Source organism: Prunus persica, chromosome G2 (genome assembly GCF_000346465.2).
Source record: "Prunus persica cultivar Lovell chromosome G2, Prunus_persica_NCBIv2, whole genome shotgun sequence".
Taxonomy (NCBI): Eukaryota; Viridiplantae; Streptophyta; class Magnoliopsida; order Rosales; family Rosaceae; genus Prunus; species Prunus persica.
Window position 1 is genome coordinate 19,041,849 of NC_034010.1, and position 12,542 is coordinate 19,054,390.

Consider the following 12,542-nt stretch of genomic DNA (forward strand, 5'->3'; position numbering starts at 1 on the left):
AAACGGTGAAACATTAAAAAATCCAAAAAATGCACTTAATAAAATAAGGTAGTAAGAGACAACAAATTAATATAATGAGGTAAAATAATAACACAATTATCATCTAAATAAAATAATTAAAAACACAAAACCCACATTTTGAATGTGGCAGCTATCCCACTCCTCCACCCTTTTAAAAAAAGTTGTTTTCATAATTCATTTCCAGAAATGCACAGGCAATTTTTCCTGATAAACTCACAAGCCTTATTGTTGATTCTGACAATGATCATGCACAGGCAATCTCAGCACCCCCTTTTGCCTAATAGATTCTAAGTTTATAATTAACAAGGGCCCACTAGTTGCTTGATTTTGAACCAATCAAATGGATTTAATCTTTCTTTGTGGGCCCAATCGGAACCCTACTAGTCTAATTTCCACGAGTATATATACAGAACAGGACAGCTGTTTATGCATGTTTTGCTCTTTTTGGCCCTAGCAAGAGCCACATAGACCTAAAACACATCCGCAGGGTTCACCATTATGTGGAAACATGACACGGGCCGCATACAAAGCCATATTAAGCCAAAGTAAAGCCGAGTGGACTTGAAAGCCGTCTAGTAAAAACCCTGATTAGAACTAGTCAAAAACTTCCAAGCAGTTTGATGATTAATCTTATAAATCGCCCTTTCAAGCCTGATTATATTAACTCTAATCCACCTTAATTAGTGTTAATCTTTCCGGCATGAGATACGAACTTAACTCATTCATATGGATCACTAGGATGTTAAAGTTGCTCAACATTCAAACTGAAATTACTTTGCAATTAGTGAAGAACGATGCGAAGTCTAAAATACGATCGACTGTCTCCAGTGTTTAGAGAAAAGTATACTCTCACATTGACTGTCTCGGTACTCAATGTGGAGCTCAATTTGGATCATCCATACTCATAATGTCACTCAATATGATTCACTTAAATGTTTGTCATAATTCGACTACATGTGGGAAGGCATGTAGATATAGTTGAGAGATATTAAAAAAAATTATAGCATTAGATATTATACAAACCTTTGAAATAACTTGCATTTCACATGTTAATTGATCTAATTATAGCGAAAAACTCACATGTGTTATGATGGTATTAAAACAGGTAATTTTACATATTTGTCTTAATTCGACACACGCACATGCATGTTATATAGAAGGTACTTTGAAAGATATTTAAAAGAAGAAAGAAATAAATAAATAAAATCTGACATTAGATATTACCCAAGCCCACATGATATCCTTCGTACAAAAATCCCATTTGTGTACCGAAAAAACTGAGTTGCTTAAAGACCATTGTTTGTTATTATTCTCCATAGAGTTCCAAAGTACCACAAGAGAAAAGGGACAGTGAGAAGTGGAAGTGCTGAGAGAGATGCATGCCATAATAGCATTTGTGGTCTGCTCACTGTCCACATTCCTGGTCCTTGCTCCCTCAACTCCTACTATTTTTGGAAATCACAACATGACAAAAGAAGTTGCCCACTTTGTTTAATTATTTCCTCCATCTGTTTTGCTTCTTTTTTTTTTTTTAACTTTCTCTTGTCACATTCCTTTGTTAGTTAACTATATATCTGCTTCTGGAGAAATTTTTGTAGGTTCGGAGTTCACCAGTATGATATACCATTCAATATACGTAGGACATATGGAAATATTTTATTTTTATTTCAAAAAAGCATTACAGTAAGTTGGTCCAAACCACATGTCCTATGTATATTAGATGGAACAATATCTACTGGTATACCTGAAACATGCAAAAAAATTTCTCCTCCAGAAGTTTTGTGTATCAAACTCCTCAAATTACAATTCAACTTCATGCCCCCTAACCCATTATTGATATAATCTTTAGCCAGCAATTGGGAAATATGAAAAGCTCGAGCAACTTCATTTTCAGCTATTCGTTTTCTGATTGCTTCATACATAAGGTTAAACAAGCAGTTCATTAACAACTAAAAGTTGGGTAAGGGAAACTGTGTTTTCTATGGGAAATGAGAAATTTTTTCGGTAAGGAAAACTCTGTTTTCTAAGGAAAAATAACCAACAAATTTTCTTTTGTGCCCCTCATAATTGTAAGTCGCTTTCAGTTCCTTCGTTTTTTTTCTTCCACCCTCGATAGCCAGAACCTAATGTAGTACTTACTTATTTGACAGCTAGCCAGAAAAATAATTCTTTATTTTCTGGGTGGCATGGGTCAAAGCAAAAACAAAAAAAATCAAGACTGGTGTGCATCACATGCCAATCATTTGAACCAGTAGCTGGCTAGATCGAGCCATATATGCTTGCAATATGAAGGTTATTAGGTCAACCTTTCTGGTAGCTAGTAATTATAACAAAAGTGAAAGCAAGATCAAAACATATTCAAACCGTAAGGGCATTCACTGTACAGCACTCTACATATCGACAAGCAAAGGTTCTAAGGCCAACTTAGGTGACATTTTAATTCGGGTTATGAGTTATATTACTATAATGTTCAAGAAAAAGCAACAACAACAAAAACGAGTTTGCCCAACGGATCTAGTTCAGTGAAAAATGATCTTAACTTACAGACCAACAGTCTCCGGTTCAGATTCCTATGACACCTTTGGTAGTTTATGTGAAAAATTCTCTTCCTTTTTGTATTATTAGAATATCACTTGTATTAAAAAAAGAATATAAAAAAAGAGCTTTAAATGTGAATTCAATGCTAAAGAACATTATTAAACCTACCAGGAGACAAGAAACAGAGTTAAATTCTTGGTAACTAGCCTTCCAACACGACGCATGTTTGACATTGGGACTTTTTTTTTTCTTTAATTAATTTGTAAGGCTTATTTATGTAATTTCCCATACTTCGTTGTTTTTTTTTCGTACATAGGTTGAAACATAGGAATAAATGTTCGTACGTACATATGTCTGGGTGAGATTGCAAAGAGTATTATTAATGGGGTTGTTCTGGCAATGAATTCACACAAGCACCTTTTTGGATGAATGATTGAAGTACTTCGATTATTATTATTCTTTCAATGCGATATGATGTAGTCCATTAAAAAGGGATCTTCAAACCCTTCGGGAATGTTCACCATGTCCATTATTGGGACTTTCCGTGGGGTTTTGATGTTCTACTACACCTTCCAACAATCCATAGCTCCTCTAATTATAAACGAAAAATGTTATTTTGTTAAACAGTTTTTCATAATATAAGGTATGTTTTATATTGTCAAATTGTAAATTTTGTGCGATCGATACTAAGCTCGATCGATTAGTAAGATATGTCGTGTATAAAACACACATTTATGCGAGTTATGTATGAACTAATTAACTAAAGGGGAAATTGTTATAAAATAACTTATTGTAGTAGTATGTATTTAAATACAAAGGGAAGAGCTAAACGAAGGGAATTTGGTGGAAAATATAGCTCCCATTGTTTGGGACAACATATCCCATCACCAAAACAGTGTTACTTCCATAATTTTCTTAGACAAATTGGCGGTCCAATAATGGTGTTCCATGTAAATCCTTGACTGGTATAGCAGTCCTGCATCTTGAATTAGGTAACACTAACCTTTTCTTTGAATAATTGACCAACTTGTTCCCACGAGACATGGCATGCTTTTTATAATTAGCGGCTATTAATTTGTTGGGTCATTTTTTCATACTTCCTTTGCAGCACTGTCCATTAATTCGAGGGCGGATCTGGGGAAACTGTTTGTAGGGCAGAGGAAAAATGCAATGATTCATCCACACAACAGAAGAAGAGAAAAACATGACTTGGTTCTTCAGTTGGTCTCCCCAGCAGCCTGCAGCCATTTTGTAAAGTAGCTCTGAAATGAAGACCATGGATCTCTCCGGACTTTTGGTCATTAAGCATCGTTCATGTTAAAGTTTTGTATCAGATTAATGATGAGATTTGAATATAGCTTGGAAACGAAATGTGTAAACAAGAGAAGACACCGAAAACAAATGAAATGACAAACATTTTCAGCTATACGAACTCTTTGTCAATATATTCAAGTCCTCCTATTTCAGCATGTTTACCGAGAAGCAAACTTTATAGTAGATGTGTTGGTAATGCTAGGGTATGATCAGACCCAACCTTCCATTTGGTTCTCTAATTTTCTTTTTTCTATTGTTTGTAAAGTTTTATATGATGTTCGGAATTTAGGAATTCGTTGCAGATTCTTAACATACATTCAGCCATTTTGGCCTAATATCCATGAGGGAGATGACGAAAACGCTAAATCTTCAATTTACATGAGAATACTTAGGTCAATTTTCCTAGTGCAAATGAGTAACTCAATTATTGATATATGTTAGCGAGTGAGAGTGAATGAGTCGAACCGGCAACTAACCCTATCACAATTCACATTGCTCCATCCACATCCATCAAAACAATAATTGTAATTGACTTTATTTATTTTGTATAGTATTGCTGCATCCTTGATTAGTCAACTAATCCAATCGAGATGAATCACAACCATATGATTCTGTGGTGTATATAAATGCGTCTGTTTGAAAACAACCCCCATATTGACCTCCAAACACTAGTTTGGGATTTTGCATGACAAACAAGTGGAGTGTCTGCATTGTGCCATATCAGCTTATTGTGTTGTTGGAGAAGCACAGCACGTCTTCTGAATTTGTATTATTATTGGACCAAGGTAAAGCGGAGGCTCTCAGAATTCAAAAATGATCGAGGTTAATTTTTAGGCTAATTTTTTCAACCGGAAATTTTTTATTGAAATTTTGACAAAATCTTTACCAAACTTCCCAAATGATATATAACAAAGCATATTAACCAATAAATTATATAGGCTTAAATGTCGAAATGGTCCCTGTGTTCTACCTTATCGGCCAATTTAGCCCCTGTGTTATTAATTTGGCCAATTTAGTCCCTGTGTTTGTATATGTTAACAAATTTAATCCTTTATGTTAAAATTATGTTAAAATCTATAAATAAATAAAAATATTTAAAATTAATTTAAAAATCTGTAATTAATTATAAAGATTTAAACTCAAATAATAATAATGCTAAAATGATTAAAAGCCACACAACCTCAACCTCAAATGATCTCGATTCCTGTAGGAAAAAAAGGGTTCTTAGTTGAATTGATGCCTACTCTTTTCTTGCTGCAATTTTTCTTCTCTCTTATGTTTAAGATTTTCTCATACTCTACCCTTCATCTCTCTCTCCTCTTCGATCCATTGGCCTGAATATCGTTGACTTTTGCTGCAGTGAGGATGATCAATTGGCGGTAGAGCCATCAAGGTTAAGGTGACCGGCTATGAAGATCTTCGTGATTTGTCAGAGAGGAAGCCGAGAGAGAGAGAGAGAGAGAGAGAGAGAGAGAGAGAGAGAGAGAGAGAGAGAGAGAGAGAGAGTTGTTGTGGTTAGGTGGGGTTGGAATGGTGGTGAGGGTGGCTATGGTTTGGGGTTGGAGTGGTGGTGGTGAGGGTGGCTGGATTTGGGAGGTGGTTGAGGTGTGTGCGTGAAATTGGGGAAGGTGAAATTTAAAAAAAAAAAAAATTCCATTTTCAGATTGAATTTAAAATTTTATAATCAATTACAGTTTTTATTTTAATTAATTTTAAATATTTTATATTTTATATTTTGAAGGGAATGGACCACATTGACTAACATATACAAACACAAGGACCAAATTGGCCAAATTGATAACACAGGGACTAAATTGGCCTATGAGATAAAACACAAGGACCATTTTAACATTTAAGCCAATTATATATACTAATAACTTAACAATAACACAAATTCTATTAAAAACAAAGAACTTACTAAATCGTAACATGTCAGTTTTAAGAAACCTCTAATTTTTGAATCCCTAAATTAAAATTTAGACACAATCACAAGAAAAATAAGAGTACAACAAGACGAGAGAAGAAAAAGAGAAAGAGAAAAGAGAAAAGAAGAGAGTTGGGCTGGAGAGTCACGGGCTTGCAAAGGAGGAGGAGAGAATCTTCTTTTTCCTTTGTCTTGGGTGATAAAACTGAATTGAGTAAGGATTGACGGGCTGGGTAAATTTTTTTATTCAGAAATGCAGCGCTGGGCACGGCTGGGCAGCGCTGGGCCCGTGCTATGTCAAAGTGCTAGAATATAACTTATAAGCCAAGGTGTGGAGATTTTTTATGTGCAATGTAAGAGGATTATTGGAGGTTTAGAGTATTTATTTTGGCACAGTTATCATCAATAAACTTGCATCATTGTGATTCATACTGAAACAGAAATGATCCAAAATTTGGATTTTATACCTTGAAATTTCAAACTCAAAATCGCATGATTAACTTACACAAAAACACAACATTAACTTACAGAGAGATAATGATTAACTTGCAGAGAGAATTTCTCTCTATTTTTCTTTCTTTGTTCCTTTTTTTTTCCTTTTTTTTTCCTTTTTACATTGTTTATAGAGCATCCTTGGCTGACATGAATACTTCGAGGAAAGAAAAAGCTCCCACAAGAACAATATCAGTCACTCACTCACCTCAAGAATCAGATCAATTACTCACTCTGCCCTGCCACTCTCTTTCTTTATCCACTGTTTGACGGGTCTTCTTGTATTACGTACTCTCCGCTCCCTTGAGGTGGAACTCCTCTGCTCATGGGTATTAGGCCCATCTGAGGAACCACCAGAATGCCTATCTGAGGAACCACCAGAATGCATTTCTGAGGTGACTGGGGGCTCTCTTTGTTGTTCTTCAGCAGATTCTTTGGCTGTCTCGGATGTGGATGATGCAACCGGTGGTGGAAGTAACATACCAGGCAAGACAACAATATTTTTTTTAGGTTCAATTAAACCACTGTTTTCTTGCTGTGACTTCAATAGGGCCTCAAAGTTTTGTCGCCGTGCATTCTCTGACTCAGACTGCAGGAGTTTCTCACCGTCATCGTCTTCATTATCGTTCAGACTCTGAAAACAGTCGAATAGTCATTCAACTTCAGTTAAATTATAAACAAAACACAACTCCTGTGTCAAATATTGAATGAATCAATATTAGAAAGTAAGATCCTACTGCTTATTAAAAGAAACAAGACTTTACAGAATCCAAATGATCGAATTAACAAAGGTAAAAACTTCAACAAAGTTGATGCTAGAACTTCAGAATATACGGATTTGTTTCTAGATATGCATCAACTAGGTCTTCCATTATCAGGACAGGTTTTACTACCATCTTCAAAAGTTTCAAATGGCCATCTAAAAACAGATTTAGTTTTGGTTCTCCATGCATTTCAGAGTAATTGAGTACAGCTTTGGTATGGGGTAAAAATGGATTGACACAACCAGAATGAGCCCTATCACAATTGAATACTTAATACAAATATAAGAACATGGATTTTAAAAATCTACGAAACAGTTTTCAGTTGTAAAACTTATAATTTATGGTTAGATGATGTACCAAATGTGAGGAATGATTGCCAACCAAGTTGAGCACGTGTTCAAAATCCTCGGCATGAAAAACTTTACGGCAAACTGGACAGTTTCCCATACTCTCTTCCACAGCTCCACGTGTATCTGACAAAAAACCATCATTCATTAGAAATTAATATAATAGAAGAGAGCCAGAACTACAAATGTCTTTCAGAAAATATATAATGTTACACATGACATGGAAATTGTAGTAACACAGTATGTTTAACAAGGCCCATACAAGGGACACAATGCAAATGGTTCTATCCCAGCTAACACTTACATTTTCCTTCATTATAAATTAAAAAAAAGCATATTAAAAGAGCATCAAGGCTCATGAACCACAAATACGTGGCAGAATATAGAATAAATAAATAAAAAGTAATAGAAAACAGAGAAAAAATCTAACATAGGATAAAAAGAAGTATTTGTCTTCTTATAGAAGATATGATGAACTTAGGCAGTTAGCCTTAATCTACATAAAATAATGCAGCACACCTCCAAATGCAGGAGTATTAAACTCCAACGAAAGGCACCAAGAATCACAACTAAAGGGTAACTGTATTATATAATACTTGATTCTCCTGCCTGACAAATCTCCCATAACACCGCCCATACAAATTAGAAATATAAGCTGCAAGGATCAATTCTAATCCCAGATAATGAGAAGATGGAACCCAAAATTTCCATGTCAAAGTATAATGGATGAAATGACTAACAGCTTCCACCCTGCTGGCCACACCAATCTGAATCTGCTTTTGTTCAGGTTGTCAATGTTAAGATCCTCCCTGAACAAGTTGTCCAAGAGAAAACACCAGTCAGAGGATCCGCATACTAGAACTGCTTCCGTGCAAAAGAAGAATGATTTTTATCCAACAAAGCCCAACAAAAAGAGCGCACCTCAAATGCTTGCAGCAACTACATTCCGGAGCTCCCACACTCACCGCCAACTCTAAAATAATGTAAAGCTTTCTAGAAACTTTCAACAATTTCAATCTCCCAATCATTACACTTTCTAGAAAAAGCAAGATTCAACTGAACCACACCCCCAAATTGACTGAAGGGTCCCCTACCAAAGCAATTTCATCCACTGCTATGGTAAATCGTAAAGGAAAAGTATCTTTCCAGCCTGAGTACCCAAAGCCACAGAGCCATACAAAACATCCTATTCAAACAAGCTGCAACCCTGAGTCAACAACACTTCCCTTGTACACGAGCCAAACATTCTGTGACAAAATCCCCAAATCCTTACAGACACTTCTCCTTAGCCGCCAAAAAATCTCCACATTTACAAGCCACCACACACTTCCATTACCGATTCCTCTACATGTAATAATGTCATGAGTATTTACTCAAGAAATTCTAGTTGAATTAGTTTTGACTTTCTGATGTTAAACCACCCATTGAAGAAGGGAACACACCTAATCCCAATCAACCAAATGGGGTAGATTCATTGCGTAACGCAGCCTGAAGAAAGCCTCTAGGAAATTTGTCCAATGATTTGCATGTATAAGAAACGGGAACCAGAAACAGAGACATTGTACATAGATAAGCTAGATGAAAGACTAAGGTTCCCCCTTAGATGTGTAGTGATGCTTTTTTTCCTGCCAGACGCTTCTCTACCCTTTCCAAAATTCCTCAAAGACTTCTGAACAAAATAAGACCCCAAAACCAAATCTAAATATGCCAAAGGCAGAGAACTAATTCTGCAATCCCAATCAGCAGCAATTAGTAATATGTTCCACAACAGAGAGAGAGCGTACTCGAGTCTGGAAAAAAATTTACTCTTATCCATATTGACCCTTAGACCCGACATCGCTTCAAATCATAAAATAAGACACCACAAATAACTCATTTTCCCCAATCAGCACCACCAAAATTACTTAGATATTCTGCAAATAACAGATGTGAAATCTGAAAAGACCTTGCACCATTAGATACCACACCAAACCCTTACGGATCAATCTGCTAAGCACCATCATAATAATATAAACAAAGACAGAGGATGAACCCCTTGCCAGAGATCCCTTAAGCAACCAAACAAACCAGGAAGAGGAGCCATTCACAAAGGAAGAAAGTCTAACAGTAGAGGAATGCATAAATTGGCTCCAATAGTTCCCAAATATCCAATTTGCAAATAAATCAATAAATTCCCTGATCTCAACCTTCAGTCTACACACTAATTAGCAATCAACGAATCCAAAAATCTGACACTCACCCACAAGGACATTCTGAGATTCCGAGAAAATTTTGTCACGAACATGCTTCAGCTTATTCTTGGGTTCCAAAAATCTCGCCCATTATGCACATAACAGAAAAGCCTCCCACAAGCCTCTTTCCAGCCACCCTATCCGAATTCCCAACGAATGTTTATGCATCATGCTACTTTCATTTTATTTTTTTTTCAAAGAATGCTACTTTGAAACATCAACATGAGAATGCATACACCACCCTGCTCTTCTTTAAAGGGGGTGGGGTGTTACACGAAATTTCATACAAGAGTTGATGGAAGGATACAATATTTTTTGTATCATACGTGATAGCTTCTTATGAGGATCTAAGTTAAGAACTTATATATCAGTTGTTAGATCAGACATGAATGATTGAAATGTTAGATCTAAGTGCTTTTCCAATCAATTACACTAAGCTATGAACTCATTAAATTCATTCTATCATCTTGATGCTTATATATTTGTAAGCTTTTAATTTGTTTTAAATCTTATCTTGGTGCTTTTGTTTTTGTTAATTTTTTGTAAGCTACTCTTTTTGTAAAACCAACCATTCTTAAAAGAATCCTTAATAAAGTTGAAGTAAATAATTTATTATTGCTAAGGTGTCTCATCAAGCTTCTAGTCATAAATTCAACGTACTACCAAATAACTGTGACCCAACTATACCTTTATGATTTCGCAAGTCTCTAATAGGAGGCACATGTGCACTTGATGAATCACTGGCATTGCTTCTTTCTTCTGTTTGAATCCAATTCCACCACCTAATAATGCACTCACTGCCATATTTTTAAACAGAAGGGAGAACATTAAAACCCAAACCCTTGCCTAAATCAGATACTGAAAAAAAAAATTTCTGAAGTGATTGCGTACCTGTGAAAGCAATGGAAACAAGACATCAACTTCATAAATGGCAAAACTTTACTCTGCTCGTCTTCTGGGACCAAAGGATACAAACACAATGGACAATCTCCATCAGGGTGATTCATAACAGAGAGCTTCTCCACTGCTTCCTGGACACGTATGTCAATGAATCAGTCTCCCGATAAGCCAGTCTGGGTGTGTCCATTAAAGAACATATAAGCTCCTCCTTAGAAAGGGATCATGCATATGATCTATCACAGTCCTGATAGTTAAACATTCATGAACATGCAGAACTAACATATTGTACATAGGTGTTAATCTAAACTTGTACCCTGTCACAAAGGAGAGCAATGTTAATACGTCAAACAATTTTTGCTAACTGGCTAGAGCAACAATTACCTCACAAATCGCCACAAGCATTAAACAAGATGAGAGGTCGCATGCTCTGTCCCGTATCGAATTCGTTAGATGTTTTTGCCTCTGAAAATCAAGACCCTTTGAATCTAAAAGTTCAATATGTGGCGGTTCATTCGGATACTACAACAAAAAATCAAAAAGAAATGAAGCAAACTTCAGCCCACAAACAGATAAAATAAAAAATCAAACATAAAGAGCTTTACTTTCATTAATCTATACCTGAGAACCTGCTCGAACTCCAATAACAGCTTCCACAAACTACAAAAACAAAAAGTGCGTATAGTGTATACAAACAATAAGAGATTGTCACCATTTGAAGACAAAAGCTAAGAAGGAAAAAAAAAATGCAATATTGTAATCAAATAAGACCCTTAGCTCCAACAGCTGAAGCCTTTACACTAACAAATTGCGACAATCACAGAAATTGAAACGTCTTCTTTAACTATTTTCATTTATTTTTCTCAGACTTTCTCAGCAAACAAGTAAAATTCAATTCAGAATTTCAAAAACAATATTTTAAAAAAAGAAAGAAGCTTGCAGCAGATGAATTAAGTTGGAAAAGGAAAGGACCTGCTGTGAAGCGACATCGGCGGTGCGAGGTTTGATGTAGAGGTGGAGATGAGGAGGGTACGATTCGAGAACCACACAATCGTCGCCGTACACTGCTTGTACGGCCTCCACTTCTGCTGCCACTTCTTCTTCTTGGGCGGCGGCGTCGGCCATTGCTTTACAGAGATTGATGCACGTCGTTCATCTTCTTCTTACATATCACCTGCTTCGCCAGAAATAATATAAATTTTAAATTATTTCATTTATTTATTTATTTTCTCTTTGGACTGCCGCTGCCGTACCAAAAAAATAACGGACAATCTTAAACGTAAGGCCGCACGGCTATACTCCATAAATAAATATTTTATAATTATAGCCGCGCGACTATAGTCTGAGTTAGATATTTTTTTAACCGTTCTTTAAATAGAAATTTTAAACGTAATGTAGATTTTTTTTTATAAGTATAGCCGTTCGGCTATACTCTTTAAAAGTATAAAATTAGATTCTTAAAAAAAAAATTTTGGCCAACTTCTTTAATTTAATATATGTAATTAACTAATATCTTAGTTTTTTATAATTTCTTTAATTAGTAATTATGGTTTAATAATTTTTTTCTTTAGTGAATATTTAAATATTTTGCTGATTTAATAAATTACTAGCCTCTCTGCACGCGCTTCCGAGCTTGCGAGAGGTTTTTAAAAAAAAATAAGTAAATTTATTTTAGAATTAAAAAAGATAATGGGTAGTTGTGTTCTATAAAAATAGGATCCATTATCTGCTTTTTCTTTTTCTTTTAATTTTTTTTAAATATGAAAAAGTGTGAATTTACCATATTATCCTCATTTAATTAATAATTTGAATTCTTAATGTTTGCATTAACTAAGGGCATTTTCTGGTATTTTGAATGTTTCACTATTCTTTGTCTTTTGCTTTATATATATAGATTATTATTATTATTATTATTATTATTATTATTATTATATTTTATTTTTGAAGACCTTTCCTATTGAGAGGGGCGATAACATACTAAACTCACACACACTACAAGGATGATAGGACTCGA

General features: G+C 35.2%; 1 protein-coding gene across 1 annotated transcript; it reads right to left on the reverse strand.

Annotated features, from left to right (window-relative positions):
* On the reverse strand, window positions 6,204-11,732 carry LOC18786673. The gene is made up of 7 exons (XM_007218100.2): window positions 11,501-11,732; window positions 11,150-11,188; window positions 10,913-11,050; window positions 10,523-10,662; window positions 10,319-10,428; window positions 7,411-7,526; window positions 6,204-6,923 (listed from the first exon to the last, which is right to left on the reverse strand). Exons 1-7 carry the CDS (start codon window positions 11,651-11,653, stop codon window positions 6,519-6,521), a joined length of 1,101 nt encoding a protein of 366 aa, XP_007218162.1. The 5' UTR covers window positions 11,654-11,732; the 3' UTR covers window positions 6,204-6,518.